At 52.9% G+C, this 16,212-nt stretch overlaps 1 protein-coding gene across 8 annotated transcripts; it reads left to right on the top strand.

Moving 5' to 3' along the window:
- The first annotated feature begins 595 nt into the window (after nt 1–595).
- ZMYM3 (zinc finger MYM-type containing 3) lies at nt 596–15,402 on the top strand. Of its 8 annotated transcripts, none has more exons than XM_045571897.1 (25): nt 596–631; nt 2,022–2,704; nt 3,609–3,640; nt 3,955–4,027; nt 4,416–4,710; nt 4,894–5,071; nt 5,419–5,637; nt 5,927–6,077; nt 6,301–6,416; nt 6,579–6,665; nt 6,794–6,944; nt 7,185–7,357; nt 7,536–7,701; nt 8,341–8,438; nt 8,515–8,677; nt 8,937–9,049; nt 9,157–9,331; nt 9,477–9,623; nt 10,276–10,379; nt 10,697–10,865; nt 11,180–11,331; nt 12,141–12,255; nt 12,767–13,021; nt 13,726–13,843; nt 13,937–15,402. In XM_045571897.1, the coding sequence occupies exons 2-25, from the start codon at nt 2,041–2,043 to the stop codon at nt 14,127–14,129; spliced, it is 4,107 nt and encodes a 1,368-aa protein (XP_045427853.1). In that variant the 5' UTR covers nt 596–631; nt 2,022–2,040; the 3' UTR covers nt 14,130–15,402. The 8 variants fall into 8 exon arrangements, with proteins under 8 accessions (XP_045427853.1, XP_045427852.1, XP_045427854.1 ...); XM_045571896.1 differs by lacking the exon at nt 596–631 and adding an exon at nt 703–822; XM_045571898.1 differs by lacking the exon at nt 596–631 and adding an exon at nt 845–1,260 and having other exon boundaries at nt 10,697–10,844.
- The last annotated feature ends 810 nt before the right edge of the window (nt 15,403–16,212 follow it).

The raw sequence follows: 16,212 nt of genomic DNA, 5'->3' as shown, positions 1-16,212 counted from the left end.
AGTGGGGAGTGGGGGAGGGAGGGAGGAGAGGGAGAAGGGAGTGGGGGGAGGAAACAGGTCAACCAGGATGGGATGGAGAGAGAGGGGAAGGGAGGGAGGAAGGGGGGAGAGAGGGAGGGAGAGAGAGAGAGAGAGAGAGAGAGAGAGAGAGAGAGAGAGAGAGAGAGAGAGAGAGAGAGGGAGAAGCTTTGGGCCTTGATGAGGAAATCTGCTGAAGAGATAAAGCAGGGAGCCCCTGCGGGTAGTCTCTGGGAGATCTCAGAACTTACCCTAACCCTTGAGGGGGGTAGGGGGAGAGTGGCTTTGCAGGACCTGGTTTAGGAGTCTATGGGAAGTCACAGTTACTGCATAGGCGTTGTTACTGAGCCAGAGCCATTTATCCCGCCCTGGGTAGCTGGAGAGCAAGCTCAAGACACCCCATAACTATGAGTCTCAGAATGGTTGGGGGGAGGGGGCCGGGGCTGCAAACGGGGGGGAGGGGGGGGAGGAGGAGCACGTGAGGGCTGGGTCTCTACCTCCCCTCACCCTCTGCTGTCACTCATTACCCCCAACAGTCGCCCAGGGGGCGGGCCCAGGAGAGGTGGGGTTGGGGGGGAGGGTAATCTTGGCAGGCGCTTGCTGCATGGCGTAGGTAGGGACTGCTGAGGGGGGCGGACGCCGAGGGATTGAACACGAGTGGGAAGCGAAGAGACAGAGGGAGGGGGAGGGGACCGGGAACCATTTGAATGAGAGGAGGGGATCGCGGGCAGAGTGGGCTCCAGGAGGTATAGGGCGGGCACGGGTGTGAGGGGGGCAGACTCTTGAGCCAGGTAAGGGAAGCAGGTGAGTTGATCTGTTTTTTTGTGATTTAGTGTACTTGGCCCTTCGGCGGAAAGAGGGTGCCGCCTTTCCCGGGGGCGGGCTTCAAGGCTCCAGAGCCTATATTTTCCTCTTCAACTAACGGGGCCCCGGGCGGGGGCTCAAGCTCCATCTCCAACAACGAGGCTCCACTCCACAATTTCCAGGCGGCCACTGGGCTGGGAGTCTCGCGCCGGGGGCCGGCGCTGTCTCGCGAGCCCCCTCCTGGAGCCAGCCAATGGGCTCGGTTGCTGGCGCCGCCCGCCCGCCTGGTGCAGAGCGCTAGGCGCAGCGAGCTGCGCTGCCATTTAAAGGGGCCGCGACCCCTTGTCCCGGCTGCTGGGGAGGGAGGTGGAGAAGGAGCGCGGGGCCGTCTCCGTCTGCAGTTCTAGGCTTATAGCCTTTACACTAACCCTGCCGCAGGTAGGGGTCGGGCCTGATCTAGCCGAACCGGACCTGCAGGCGGGATTTGAAGAAACCGGGAGGGGGGTCTAAGAGAAATCGTAGCTCCAAAATGTCTTCCTGTAAATGCCTGAGGTGGGGGGTGGGCAACAGGAGAAGGGCTGCGAGAGCTATGGGGAAGGGTGACGAGGCTGAGGAAGTGGGCGAACTGAAATGAAAGGTAACTGGGGGGAGGGGTTAGGAAGGGCAATTTGTGGGGGCGAGGGAAGGGCTGAGGGGGGGCCTTGCAGCGCGGTGAGGGGGGTGGGGCCGGACCGGGTAGGTAGAGACCGGGGGGCTGGGGGGCTCCAGGAGCGAGTGGAAGGGGTAGAAACTGCTATCGCGGGGGCGGGAAGGCTCCTGGTGAGTAAGGCCCTAGGCGACTCTAATAGGGCGTTCAGCCTGAGTTGGGGGGGGGGGGGTGAAAGGTAAAGAGGGAGGGAAACCGGGAGTCGCACTGAGGTGGTGGGGGCGGGCGGGCTGATACGGCCAACGACTAACTGCCTGGCGAGTGTGGGCGCAGGGCCAGGGCGGGGAACGCCTCTCCCTACAGGGGGCGCTGTTTGTAGTGGTGGTGGGGGGGAGTGGTCATTTGGACTAAGCCTGTGGAAATGCTCGCCGTGTGTGGTGGGGGCTGTTCGTGAGAAATCCGAGTGGATGATGGGGTGTGTCCCAGAGCCTATATAAGAAGGAATTCTGGCGAAGACCACCTCTTCTGCCCCCTCTTCTACCCTAATCTACAGCCCATATCCAGCCGTCCTCATGGACCCCAGTGAATTCCCCAGTCCGTTTGACCCATTGACCCTGCCAGAGAAGCCCCTGGCTGGAGACCTTCCAGTAGACATGGAATTTGGAGAGGATCTGCTGGAATCTCAGACTGCCCCAACTCGAGGATGGGCGCCCCCTGGCCCTTCTCCATCCTCGGGAGCCCTGGACCTGCTTGATACCCCTGCTGGCCTGGAAAAAGACCCTGGAGTTCTGGATGGAACCACTGAGCTGCTGGGGCTGGGGGGGCTGCTCTATAAAGTCCCCTCCCCCCCAGAGGTGGACCATGGTCCCGAGGAGACCCTTGCGTGGGATGCAGATCAGACCCTAGAGCCTGGACCAGGGGGCCAGACCCCTGAGGTGGTGCCACCTGACCCAGGGTCTGGGGCGAACCTCTCTTCACCCGAGGGGCTGCTAGAATCTTTGGCTGCAGATTCTCCAATAAATCTTCAGTCCCCACATATGGAAGAGGAGGAGACCACCTCCAGAGCTACGGGGAGAAGGGGCTCCCCTGGGCTGGAGGAGGATCTTCCCCAAGGGCAGCCACAGAGCCCAAATGGCCCCCCCAGCCCTTCAGTAGGAGAGAGACTGGGGGATGGAATCAACAGTTCTCAGACCAAACCTAGGGGCCCCAGCCCCCCTGCACACCCTTCGTTACCAGGTAGGTTGTCTTCTCGGCTGGAGAATCAAGGTTGGAGAGGGTGTGAGTGAGGAGGGGCTGCTGTGGGGCGGGGGGAGGAGGAGGAGGTTTGAGAGATTGAGAGGATGTGTGAAGGAGTTGGGGGATTGGGAGGGAGAATGAGGGGTCTGGGGACGTTCAGCTGCTGTGGAGGAGGAATCGGGGTGAGGTTTCAGGTGGGCTGGAAAGTGAATTTGGTGGGAGAGACTCCCTTTTTCATATGCGAGTGGTCTTTTTGGTGCCAGGCCCTTCAGGATGTGGGGAGGACTCCAGGCTTCTTGGTTCTAAGATCTTTCCAGATGGTTTGTTCTAAATGAGAGTGGGGATTCTGGGTTTTATGAATGCTGACTAGGTTCTGGAGCCTCCGGCAGCATCATGAATTCAGGGGAATGGTAGAAGTGCAGGGCCTAGGATTGAGTCTCTGAGAGGGGAGGGACAGCCTAGACTAGGAGAGGCTAATTTCTCCCCTGTTCTGCCTAGTGGTATCTCTCCCAGGCTGTGACCAGGGTCTTAGCGCTTATATAACCATCTGAGTCCAGAGGACCTACCGTCTCCCCTTGCTACCTACCTTTGGGGAATTGCATTATTTTTGTTGGCAAACTATAAATTTTGGATGAAAGGTATGTTACCTCTGCTTCCTTGACTCCCAGTGATTGGGACAGAAAGCTGGTAGGAAGAGTAGGATTTTTTTTTTCCTATGGAGAGCAGCTGCACCACCACCCTCCCCTCAGTGCAGGGCTTGAGGTAACCCTGAGAGGGGCCCCAAGAAGGCACTTGCATTTTTCCTCTCAGTTTTGTGTGAGTTCTTCCCCAGGAATGAAGTTGGTCCAGGAAGGGGCTGTGAGGGCAGGTTGAAGATTTAGGCTGCTTTCTGCTTCCTTTGCAGGAGATGGCCTGACTGAGAAGCCGCCTGAGAGGGTGAGGGGGGAGGGGATTGGGAGGAGTCTGGTTCCCCCTAGATCTCTAGGAAGGACAGACCCTTCATTTTCCCTCCCAGATCTCCAGAGGGGGTGTGTGAGGAGAGCTAGGAAGAGGGAGGGAGCCCTTATGGCTACCGCTTCTTAAGGTGAAGCCCAGCCTCCTTTTCTCCCCTCCTCCTACGGGCTGGGCCAAGGGTCCCTACTCTCCCTTCTCCCTCTTATTTCTGTGCCCCCCTAAACCTTGTGCTAGTGTAGCTGGCCCTTCAGCCTGTCCCTGGCACCAGCCTCCAATTCCCTCCCCGTGTTTCCAAGGTACAGAAGAGAAGTGAGCGCGTTAGAAGAGTAGAACCTCCAAAACCTGAGGTGGTGGATTCCACTGAGAGCAGTGAGTAGGACTTGAGGAAATGTGACCCAGTGGGGTGAGTGGGAAGTGGCCGCCATGGATCTCTCGGCTCCGTGCAGAGTGTGACGTGCTATCTGTGCTCTGGGTTGGCATGGGAACCAGGGGCAGTGGAGGTGATTGAAAACAAGAGCAGTGAGAATGGGAGTTTCCTGTTTCAGCTCTGCAACCCCCATCCTTAAGAATCTTCCCACTTAGAGCCCTCCCTAAGGGAGCGGGACACCAGGGACTTAAGTTATCAATGTGATGGGTGGGGGAGGAGATAAAGGCAGGAACTGAGGGGATCCCCGGAGCAGTAGAGCTCCTGTTAGTCAGGGGATGGTTGGAAACGGTCTGGTAGCCTTTTCTCATGCGCCCCCACCCCCCTCCTCAGTTCCAGTATCAGATGAGGATTCTGATGCCATGGTAGATGACCCCAATGATGAGGATTTTGTGCCATTCCGGCCCCGGCGCTCTCCTCGCATGTCCCTACGCTCCAGCGTGGCACAAAGGGCCGGGCGCTCTGCGGTGGGCACCAAGATGACTTGTGCGCATTGCCGGACACCGCTGCAGAAGGGGCAGACGGCCTACCAACGCAAGGGGCTGCCTCAGCTCTTTTGTTCCTCATCCTGTCTCACCACTTTCTCCAGAAAGCCCTCGGGCAAAAAGACCTGTACCTTCTGCAAGAAGTACGTGAGGGTACTGGGGTGTGGAAAGGGCAGGCCTCAGGCCAGGAATAATGGGCGAGACAGAGACTATGTTGGCAAGAACCTAGTGGGGCTCGGAGAGCATTTGCTCTGTGGTCCTTGATCCCAGGGGAAGGCTGGAAGCTGATGAAACAAATGAATGTTCAAGCCTGTTCCCATCTGCAGGGAGATCTGGAACACCAAGGACTTGGTGGTGGCACAGACTGGTGCGGGAGGCTCCTTCCACGAGTTCTGCACATCCGTCTGCCTCTCCCTGTATGAGGCCCAGCAGCAGCGCCCAATCCCCCAGTCCGGGGATCCTGCCGATGCTACTCGCTGCAGCATATGCCAGAAGACTGGAGAGGTGAGGAAGTTCGGTGGGGGCCGGTGTACAGAGCCTGGCCAGTCCTGACCTGCCCCTGCAATCCTGGGGCTGCAGGGGCCAGGCCCTGTGGAGGAGGGGAGGGGGAGGGGAGGCAGGCGTTGTGAGGGAGTGTATTCAAGATTAGAGCTTCTCTAGGATGTGTGCAGCTGGCCTTCCTTGCCTCCCAGGACCTCACCATCAAGTCGGCAGCCTGATGTGCAGGTTGGGGGGGTCCCTGGGAACCATGTATGCTGTGAAGGTCTAGGGTGAGACGGGGTGGGCTGTCCTCGCTTTGGGGTGGGTGGTGGTGGTCAGGCCCCAGCTCAGGATATGTGTGTGTGTGGCAGGTCCAGCATGAGGTCAGCAATGGCAGCGTGGTGCACCGGCTCTGCAGTGATTCTTGCTTCTCCAAATTCCGGGCCAACAAGGGACTGAAAACCAACTGTTGTGACCAGTGCGGGGCTTACATCTATACCAAGACCGGGAGCCCGGGCCCCGAGCTCCTCTTTCATGAGGGCCAACAAAAGCGGTTCTGCAACACAACCTGCTTGGGGGCGTACAAGAAGGTGGGGCCGAGGGAGTAGTGCGTTAGAGGGCTGTGGAAGGGGGTGTGGTTCTTGGGTGATAAATAAAGGTGCCTGATGGGGCGAGGCTGGGAGGAATAAAACCAATAAAGGGGGTTTCAATTGTATCTGTTATGTTTTATTTTTTGAAGCTGGCTGGTAGATACACAGGTCTTTGTTATATCATCATCTATACTTTTTTGTATGCTTGAAACATTTCATGTTTTAAACATTTAAAAAATAAAGTGAAGGGACAAATCCAGCCTCAGCCTCTCCTTCCCCATCCTCACAGAAAAACACACGTGTGTACCCCTGTGTCTGGTGCAAGACCCTGTGTAAGAACTTTGAGATGCTATCACATGTGGATCGTAATGGCAAGACGAGCTTGTTCTGTTCCCTCTGCTGTACCACCTCTTACAAAGTGAAGCAGGCAGGGCTCACTGGTAGGTGCAAAGCCCTCTTCTCAGACCCCTGCTGGCCTTCCTTCTCCCCTCCCATCCCATACTCCCCTCTTCTTCTTAAGTAATCCCTGCTACCTGACCTCAGCCCCAACCACATCTTCCCGTGGATTTCCTGTTCCATCTCTCCATCTCTGCACTGCCTTACACTTTCTGTGCTCTCTCTCTCTCCTCTCTCTTTCGCTCTCCTTTTCTCTCTATGCCCCAGGCCCTCCCCGACCCTGCAGCTTCTGCCGCCGCAGCCTCTCTGACCCCTGTTACTACAACAAGGTCGATCGCACAGTCTACCAATTCTGCAGCCCCAGCTGCTGGACCAAGTTCCAGGTACTTCAGACCCTGGACCAGGGATAGAGGGTGTGGCGCATAGAGAGGGTATGAAAATCGGGGTAGGTAGGCCGGGGCAGAGCAAAGAACAAGCCTGACCTCCCCTCCCCCCCACCACCACACACTTCTTGCCCCTCCCTTATTTGTCTTCCTTCCCTCCAGCGTACAAGCCCCGAAGGGGGCATTCACCTGAGCTGTCACTACTGCCACAGCCTCTTCAGTGGCAAGCCTGAGGTCTTGGACTGGCAGGTAAGACCCCCACCCTGCCCATATCTTGCCACATGACTAGACGTATGTCGGAAGGGGTCCTTCCACTTGGCTTTTGCCAGGTCCCAATGTCACAGCACTCTCCTCCATGCCCTGTGACCCAATCTTAGGACCAGGCGTTCCAGTTCTGCTGTCGTGATTGCTGTGAGGATTTCAAGCGGCTTCGGGGTGTGGTGTCCCAGTGTGAGCATTGCCGGCAGGAGAAGCTCCTGCATGAGAAACTCCGGTTCAGCGGGGTGGAAAAGAGCTTCTGCAGCGAAGGTAAGGAAACGGAGAAGGGGTCAGAGACCTTGTGCTACACAGCAGGGAGACTGGCAGAGAAAGGACGAGGGCTTGGGACGCGGTCTTGGGGCAAGGGTCTTCTACTCAGGATGTGCGGGCCCTTGTCCATCCCAAGGCTTTGGGCCCAAGCGACTGTCGGGGAGAGCTTTCGGTTACCACCATGAAAAAAAGGTAGGTCTCGCGGCCATGGAGATTTCTGTGTCTCTGGATTCTTTTCAGGCTGCGTGCTGCTGTACAAACAGGACTTCACTAAGAAGCTGGGACTGTGCTGTATCACTTGTACTTACTGCTCCCAGACCTGCCAGCGTGGAGTCACTGAGCAGCTGGATGGCAGCACCTGGGACTTCTGCAGTGAGGACTGTAAGAGCAAGTACCTGCTGTGGTACTGCAAGGTAAGGGGAAGGACAGAAAGGGTGGAGACGGCAACAGGGTTGTGCTGTGATGGGGTGTGGGCCAATCTCCAGGGAGGGGGCTCCAGCTGACCAGCCTCCAAAGGAAGAGCTTATTCCAGGGCAAAGGGCTCAGCATGTTTTAGGGATGCAGGTCTGATCATCCTGTCAATACCCGCAGGCTGCCCGGTGCCATGCCTGTAAGCGACAGGGGAAGCTGCTAGAGACCATCCACTGGCGCGGGCAGATCCGTCATTTCTGCAACCAACAGTGTCTGCTGCGCTTCTATAGCCAGCAGAACCAACCCAACTTGGACACCCAGAGTGGGCCCGAGAGCCTCCTGAACAGTGAGTCCCGGGCAGGAGGCACTCTGTTAGAACTAGCCTGGACTCTAATCCTGGGCCCAGCCCCTCTCTTCTTCTTTCATCTCATCTCTGGCCAGGGCACCTGGTACTGTGCTCTCTTTTAGCTTCTGGACTGTGCAGATACTAGGGGGGTTCTTGTTTAAAGGTTTACAGAGCTACCTTCCACTGAGTTTCTATAACGGATGTATTTTTAGGGAACGGGTACCAGGTAGGATGGGGCATGTGGGGACTGTGGTTAGTTTTCAGAGAGAAGGAAGCATCAGCATAAGCTCTGCCTTTAGTGAAACTGAAGGCCATTATTGTTTCAAGACTATTATCCTGGCCCCTCTGGGGTATTCCAGGGGTACCAAAGTCCTGAAGGCCATGAAATGGAAGGGCTCAAATTATGGGTCATTGGGGAAGCTTAATCTTTTTCATTCTCTGTGTCAGCCAGGGCAAAGAATCTTCTTGGCCACTGTTTCTGGGGCCTAGAGAAGACTAGGCCTGGGGTGGTAAGGAGGAGAAATTCTAGACTTCCTGTTCCCATTTGATGCACCACTTAAGGAAGCTCTCCTGGAACAGGATGATGAAAATGGAGAGCTGGTTCCACAGAGGAAAACATTCATTTGTTTTGATCTATAGGTCAGTCTTCTGAGGCGAAGCCCCAGACAACCTCTCAAACCAAAGTGGAGAACAGCAATACAGTGAAGACCCCAGAGGAAAATGGGAATCTGGGCAAGGTCAGGGCAAAAGCCAGGGGGAAGGATGGTCTCAGAGGAGGGTATAGCATTTGGTGGCACTAATGTTTCTTTGCAGATCCCTGTGAAGATCCGGTTGGCTCCCTCTGCTTCTACTCCTCCTCCCTCCGCACCACCCCCAGCCACGCCCCGCAAAAACAAAGCTGCCATGTGTAAGCCTCTGATGCAGAATCGGGGGGTCTCCTGCAAAGTGGAGATGAAGTCCAAAGGGAGTCAGACAGGTGAGCCAGGATACTTAGATACCACAGGTTTTATTTTATAGTTCTAGGCCTGCAGCCCTAGAGCTAGACAACGGGGTTTCTTAGGAGGATGAAGTATTATGGATATGGTAATCTTAGAATCACAGAGTTGACTCTCTACCTTTGATGCAAGGGCAGTTTTGTGACAATGAGCTTTGGGGGTGACAGGCAAGTATCAGGTAGTGGGTCAGATGTGACCCACCTAACACAGGCTCTGAGTAGACCCCTTTCTTGTCAACAGAAGAGTGGAAGCCACAGGTGATTGTGCTACCCATCCCAGTGCCCATCTTCGTGCCAGTGCCTATGCATCTGTACTGCCAGAAAGTCCCCGTGCCTTTCTCAATGCCCATCCCGGTAAGTTGCCCGTTTAGAACTGACCCACCACTCTCCCTTACTCTCACCACCTGTCCCCTCATCCACTGGTTTAGTTCTTGGTGTTTAGTTAGGATTTATGTCTCCAGGTACCTGTGCCCATGTTCCTGCCTACTACCTTGGAGAGCACAGACAAGATTGTGGAGACTATTGAGGAGCTGAAGGTGAAGATCCCTTCCAACCCCTTGGAGGCTGACATCCTGGCTATGGCAGAAATGATCGCAGAGGCTGAAGAGTTAGACAAAGCTTCATCTGACCTTTGTGGTATGCCATGGACAGCAGCAATGAAGGAGTCATGGTTTTCCTAGTCTGTCTCTGCCTAAGTGGGGGGAGTGGTCGGAATCAGCCCCTGAAAGCCTGTGAGGGAGCTAGGTAAGAGATGCGGTGACTAAGCCAACTTCTCTTCCAGATCTTGTAAGCAACCAGAGTGCAGAGGGACTTCTGGAAGATTGTGACCTGTTTGGGCCAGCTCGAGATGATGTCCTGGCAATGGCTGTTAAGATGGCCAATGTCTTGGATGAACCTGGGCAAGACTTGGAGGCAGACTTCCCCAAAAGTGAGTGGAATTCAAGGCATGCCCACTGGGTATGGTAGCATTTGTGCCATAAGGAAAGGAGTGTTTTTTTTTGTGTGTGTGTGTGTGACCTAGAGCATGACCTTAACAGTGCTCCTTGTGACCAGTGACAAAAGGCTGTTAAGGGAGTAGTAGATTTTACACTTGAGTCTTCTTTTGTTTTATTTATTTATTTATTTATAATGTATTTTTATTAATTTCAGGGAGGAAAAGAGAGGGAGAGAGAGAGATAGAAACACAGATGATGAGAGAGAATCACCGATTGGCTGCCTCCTGTACGCCCCGCACTGGGGATCAAACACGCAACCTGGGCATGTGCCCTGACTGGGAATTGAACTGAGCCAAATACCGGTCAGGCTTGTTTTGTTTTAATTGTGGTAAAACACATAATATGAAAATTTCCACGTTTGAGTATGCAGTTTGGTAGTGTTAGGAACTTTCCCATTGTTGTGGATTTTTGCATCTCTGTGCCTCTGAGCATATTCTTCATCTGGCTTTGCTGGTTCCTACTGAGTGCAATTAGAACTTTCTGAAAAGCTTTTCTCAAGTCAGGTGTACAAGTAGCAGGGGTGGGGTGGGAAGGCTACAGCACTGAGATCTTAAAAATCACTTTGCTTCCTTTCACCTCTAACAGATCCTTTGGACATTAACCCCAGTGTAGACTTTCTCTTTGATTGTGGCCTGGTAGGGCCTGAGGACGTGTCTACTGAACAAGACCTTCCCCGAACCATGAGGAAGGTGAGGGCTGGGGCTGCCGTATCCATAGAAGAGGGATGGAGGCTCAAATGGCCAGGGATGGGGTACTTTCATAGCCAAGTCAGCAGCTTTAGTTTGACCTTCCCTGGCTGACCTCCTTTCTCCATCATTCAGAGCACACACTTTGCTCTCTCCCCAGTTCCCGAAGTCATCAGAGCTACTCCTGGGGCTCTTTGCTTCCATAGCTGTGTTCTGACATCAGTCTCCCACTCCCCTGCTGATAAACACTGGCCTGACTCGTTTCCATGTTGTTCCTGACCTTATCTCCTTGAACCCACCTCCTTTCTTTTTCCCTCCAGGGTCAAAAGCGGCTGGTGCTTTCAGAGAGCTGTTCCCGGGACTCCATGAGCAGCCAGCCAAGCTGTACTGGACTTAACTATTCATATGGTGTCAATGCTTGGAAGTGCTGGGTGCAATCAAAATATGCCAATGGAGAAACCAGCAAGGGTGATGAGTTGCGCTTTGGCCGTAAGTACCCAGGGGAGGGAAGTGGGGATGGGAAGAGGAGGGGAAGGGGAAAAGAGCAAGGCTGTGATTCAGCTGAAGATGTCTATGGATGATAAGGCTGTGATTATATAAAGGGTGTCCTGTGAACATTGGGAGGAGTTGCAAAATAAGGGGAGATGTTGCCTAGATTTCAAGGCTTAGGGCTCTTTTGGCAATTGGTGGTTTGTTCTGGAGCTGGACATGACTAAGTGATGAGGGAATTAATGGTGGAGCTAAATGAAATTCTCAATGTGAAGTTTTCTTAATCCTATCACCTTCACTACTTATCACTGCAGCGAAACCTATGCGTATCAAAGAAGATATTCTGGCCTGCTCAGCTGCTGAGCTCAACTACGGTCTGGCCCAGTTTGTGAGAGAAATCACTCGACCCAACGGTGAAAGATATGAACCCGACAGCATCTACTACCTGTGTCTTGGCATCCAACAGGTACCCCTTACACACCACCTCAGTTGTAGTCACTTTCAACACAGCAACACAACAGGCAAGGTCCCAGCAGAAATTATTCTGTCCACTCCCTGGTCCTCACTTTGTCTGCTATCCTGAGCAGGCGGTCTTTTGTCTCCTACTCCAAGCAGGACAACACATGTCAATACTCTTCTAAAATCAGAGCTGTGTCCCAGGACTGTTGGCCAAGGAGCCGTCTTCATTGCTCTCTGGGTCCCCTTGGTAATCCTCAAACCCATTCCAGAAGGGGAGAGGTGGGTAGAGGTGGGCTCCTTGGGCGGTGGGGTAATGTTTAGTACCCGCTGGGAAAGTCAGCCATGCATCATTACCTGACAAGGAGTCTGTGCTTGTGAAGAAGCTGCTGGGACACATCTGTCCCATGCCGCCTCCTTCCAGCAAGGCCTTGGTGCCTCAGAGTTGTAGGTATATCTGGGGAAAAGCACTCTGGGTCATGCAATTGAGCAGCTATTTACCACCATCTCCTAATTATCAAGGTTGCTGTGCCTGGGGCCTTTTGGTATCACTGTCTTTCCTCTAAGATAGGGGTGTCGAACTCAATCAGAGAAGGGGCCACAACCTAAAATCCAGCCTAAATCGGGGGCCGAATGGTTTACTGAACAGTCATAAACTGTCATTGTGATGGAAACGCAGCGGAGTGCAGTGATGACAGCGCGGTGCGGGCCACATTGCAAGGCCTGGCGGGACGGATTTGGCCCGCGGGCCTTGTGTTTGACACATGTGCTCTAAGACCTAAAGTCTAGCTTCATGTGTGTGTCTTTTTCCTTCTCTAGTACCTACTGGAAAATAACCGAATGGTGAACATTTTCACGGATCTTTACTACCTGACTTTCGTTCAAGAACTCAACAAATCTCTGAGTACCTGGCAGCCCACACTCCTTCCCAACAGTAAGGGACAGGGACTTAGCAACCCCTACACCCTTCACTCCATTTTTCAGAGACGCCATCCCAAAAGCCCCAGGCTGTTTGGTCTGCCACTCTTCACAAAGAGTCTGAGGGCAGGAGCGTGTAGCTGGGTGCCTCGGAGTTGAGAGCTGGAGAACGCAGAGCCCCTAACCTTGAACATGAGGAGGGGATTAATACTTAAGTCTGAACAACTATTTCTGGAACCACAAAAGGTGGCACGAGTTTGGGTGGTAATTGAAAAAACAAGGAAGAAGTTGTGGGACTACTCAAAGTTTACATCTACCTGCTTATAACATGTGGGTGGTGAGAGAAGCTCCAAATGCAAGTAGAAACTATATCAAAAACCATGTAGTCCTATTATGTAATACAGCAGGGTGTCAGGGTTTTATGCACAGTGGCAACTTACTGAACAGAAATGCTTATGAGCAGAATGTCTGGGATCAGGGCTCGGGTGGTTGCTCGCTCCTGACTCGCCTCTCCTTCACCATTGCAGACACAGTGTTCTCCCGAGTGGAGGAAGAACACCTCTGGGAGTGTAAGCAGCTGGGGGTCTACTCACCCTTTGTCCTTCTCAACACCCTCATGTTCTTCAACACTAAGTTTTTTGGGCTGCAGACAGCTGAAGAACACATGCAGCTCTCCTTCACCAATGTGGTGCGGCAGTCCCGCAAGTGCACCACCCCCCGGGGCACCACCAAGGTGGTGAGCATCCGCTACTATGCCCCTGTCCGCCAGCGGAAAGGGCGAGGTATGAAGCTGCCCCTCCTTTGCTTTCCTCCCTCTCTGCTCTCCTCTTCCATGCTCCATTTTAATGACTAGGTTGGCCCTCTCCTTTATCACTGTCTTCCCTGACCTTCCATTCGTATATTTGCAGAACAGGTAAAAACAGCCAGTCCTTCCTCCTGATGATTAGTGGCTCTTGCATAAATAGGAGGTCACCCAGCTGCCTGCTTCCACCTTTCCTCATTTCAAGGCAGTTGACCTTTTCTACTTTTGGCGGGGTGGTGGACAGGTGGGAAGCTGTTGGGTGTGTTGAGAGTTGACAACGAGACAGTCGTTCCATGGTTCTTTGCTGTTGGGCATTATAAGAACTGCACCCCTGATTTCTGTTCTGGCTCTGAAATCCTGACCCACAGTTCCTTCTTGGAATCTGAGCCTCTACCTGGACTACTTTAATGGGGGTTAGGGCTATCGTGCTTTTTTTTTTAATCCCAGAAGCCCATCCTTGCAACAGGGCAAGATTGTAAAGACTTGACCAATGTAAATGGGATAGGAGGAGTGGGTTACAGAGCATCACCCTGCAGTTTGGCTGCTGTGGGAAGACCTACTGACTCTTCTGCCTTTCTTTCTTTATGAGCCTGTATTGTGTGTCCTGAGGCCTTCCCACTGTGCACTTAGAGTGGTTTGTTGAGACTGGTTTTAACAAGTCTGAGTCATTTGCCTCCTCTACAGACATGGGTTCTGGGAAGCGGAAGAGAGAAGATGAAGCCCCTATCTTAGAGCAGCGTGAGAACCGCATGAATCCCCTCCGCTGCCCTGTCAAGTTCTATGAATTCTATCTCTCAAAATGGTGAGTTGGCAGGTTTGCAGAAATGGCATTAGCATGGGGACCCATGGGATCCACTTTGCCTCAGTACTGATCTGTCCCACCCCACCATTGCAGTCCTGAAAGCCTCCGGACTCGCAACGATGTGTTCTACTTGCAACCTGAGCGGTCCTGCATCGCTGAGTCACCTCTCTGGTACTCTGTGATCCCCATGGACCGAAGCATGTTGGAGAGTATGCTCAATCGCATCCTAGCCGTGCGTGAGATTTATGAGGAGCTGGGTCGTACTGGGGATGAAGACCTGGACTGAACCCATCTGTATCCATCTTTCACACCAGTGTCTGGCTTGTCACCACGTCCCACAGGGCGACTGGCCCGGGAACCAATGCTACTCATTCTGAAGGGCCGTGAGTGCCCTTTTCTACTCATCCATTCCCTGCCTTCCCTAGGAACTCCTGGCTTTTACCTTCTCCCGAATCATTTGACAACCAAGGGGCCCCAGTCCTCTGTACTTGAGGGCTGATCAACTAGTGATAGGCAAAAACCAGCTAGGCCATTTTCTTCAGAGTCAACCCCTTCTCCTGGGGCCAGTCTCTGGATGGAGTGTTAATAGCTCTGGTGATCCTGTTGGCTTTGGGTCTCCTGACCCTTCGCACATAGGTTACTAAAGCCCCTTGTTCCTAGATTTGGCCAAGGGAAGAATCCAGCTGCCTTCTCTACCCTGTGCCCACTCCTTTCTCCACTCTTCTTCAGTACCATGCTAAAGGGGCTTGTATGAAAGATATGAAAGAAACTCGGAAAGTAATGAGGGGGACCATTTACCTAAAACACAGAACTTAGATACTCTTCCCCTCCCCTGAGATACTGGTTGTTGGAATCCCCTGGCTACTTGTTTCCCCTCCCTCCCCTTGCAAGCATCAATCCTTGGTGCTGCAGTTGAAAAAAACTTCCACATGCTTTCTTTTCTTTAAAGGCAGAGAATGACTAAGTATGGGGAGCAAACTTCTATCCCCTTGGTTTATGTGTTTGTCTCTCTCTGCCATCTTAGGTTGATATGAGCCATGTGTCAACATGCTTAGCCCCCTTCTGTAACTGCCTCCCTTTAGTTCAGTGGACACAGTTCCCAAGGCAAAAACTACCTTCTGATTTGGGTTGGGGCTGGGTTCCCCACTCTTGTTCTTCCCCCATTGTAAGAGCCAGGCCACGCCTGTGGGGGACCTTGGGTCATACAGGATGGGATCTGTGGTTAAAGAATAGGGAGGAGCTGTGGACCTGGGTCCTGCCTCCACTGCCTACATCTATCTTCTCTCTTCCCCATCTTGCTTTTGTAGTTCCAGAAGACTATTAGTGTCCAGCAAAGGGGGTACCCAGTTCTTTTCCTGTTGGCTTTGCTGTTTCCTAGCCTCTTTTTGTGTTTTTAAAACTGCTACCAGTTTAGCCACTGTTTAAATTGTATATATTGTTCTGCGGTATCTGGCCTATCCCTTCAGTGAGCCATGCCCGCCCTTGTGTTGTAGTGAGAAGCTGTTGTCACGACTAACCTGTCTCTGGAATTGTTTGTTTCAAATAAAGAGTTAAAATTGTCTCTTGCCTTTTCCTGGGAAGGAAGAGCCGTGTTTGGAGGGGTGAGGGATATGGAGAACCCATGCCAGACAACGTCAAATCTTCTAGGGCGTTTAGAGTAGTGTCCCACCTCAGTTTGAGAATCATTTTTACCTACCTCACTGAATGAATCCACTTGGAATATGGTCCTTTTCACAACAAGTTTCCAGACACAAGGGAAAAATTTATCCCACAGCTAGCTGTTAAGTACCTACAATGTTTAAGGACCTAGATTCAGAGAAGACAAAGATGAATTGGACCGGGATCCTATCCCTAGCAGGTTCCCAAGCTAGAGGGGCTGGGATGAGATCAGTGCATAGGTAGTTGTAAGATACAGAAAGAAATATCTAGTGCTGTGGGAGAGTAAGTAGAAGAATAAGGAACTCTAAGGTTATAGGGAGGTTAGCCCTGGCCCTGTAGCTCAGTTGGTTAGAGTGTCATCCTGATATACCAAGTCTGTGGGTTTGAAGAAAGAGATTATAGGGAGTTTGTATGAGTTTTCTGAACAAAGTGGCTTTTGACCTGGGCCTCAGTAAGTGGGAGGAGTTGGGGATCAGCACAAGCAAAGGCTGAGGTTTTTCCAGTCGGGGAATTACAAGATCAGATATGTTGTTTTAGGGAGGAGATCCCTAGAACAACATGGAGGACAGGGACGGTAGCAGATCAGTGAAAAGGTATGACAAGTTATGTGGGTTTACCAGTAAGCGTAACTAATGGACACAGGGGTGAGGGCATGTGCTGGGGGGTGGGAGTGGCTGGGAGAGGTCAATGAGGGGAAAAGGGCATATGTA

The sequence above is a fragment of the Pipistrellus kuhlii genome, unplaced genomic scaffold, assembly GCF_014108245.1.
Source record: "Pipistrellus kuhlii isolate mPipKuh1 unplaced genomic scaffold, mPipKuh1.p scaffold_m20_p_40, whole genome shotgun sequence".
NCBI lineage: Eukaryota > Metazoa > Chordata > Mammalia > Chiroptera > Vespertilionidae > Pipistrellus > Pipistrellus kuhlii.
Note: the sequence above shows the minus strand (reverse complement) of the source record. Positions and strands in the feature narration are given on the sequence as shown.

Coding starts and splice junctions, on each gene's coding strand:
- ZMYM3 (XM_045571897.1), top strand. CDS start 2,041: ATGGACCCCAGTGAATTCCCCAGTCCGTTTGACCCATTGACCCTGCCA. Junction 6,417..6,578: donor GCTGCTGGACCAAGTTCCAG/GTACTTCAGACC, acceptor CCTTCCCTCCAG/CGTACAAGCCCCGAAGGGGG. Junction 6,945..7,184: donor AAAGAGCTTCTGCAGCGAAG/GTAAGGAAACGG, acceptor GATTCTTTTCAG/GCTGCGTGCTGCTGTACAAA.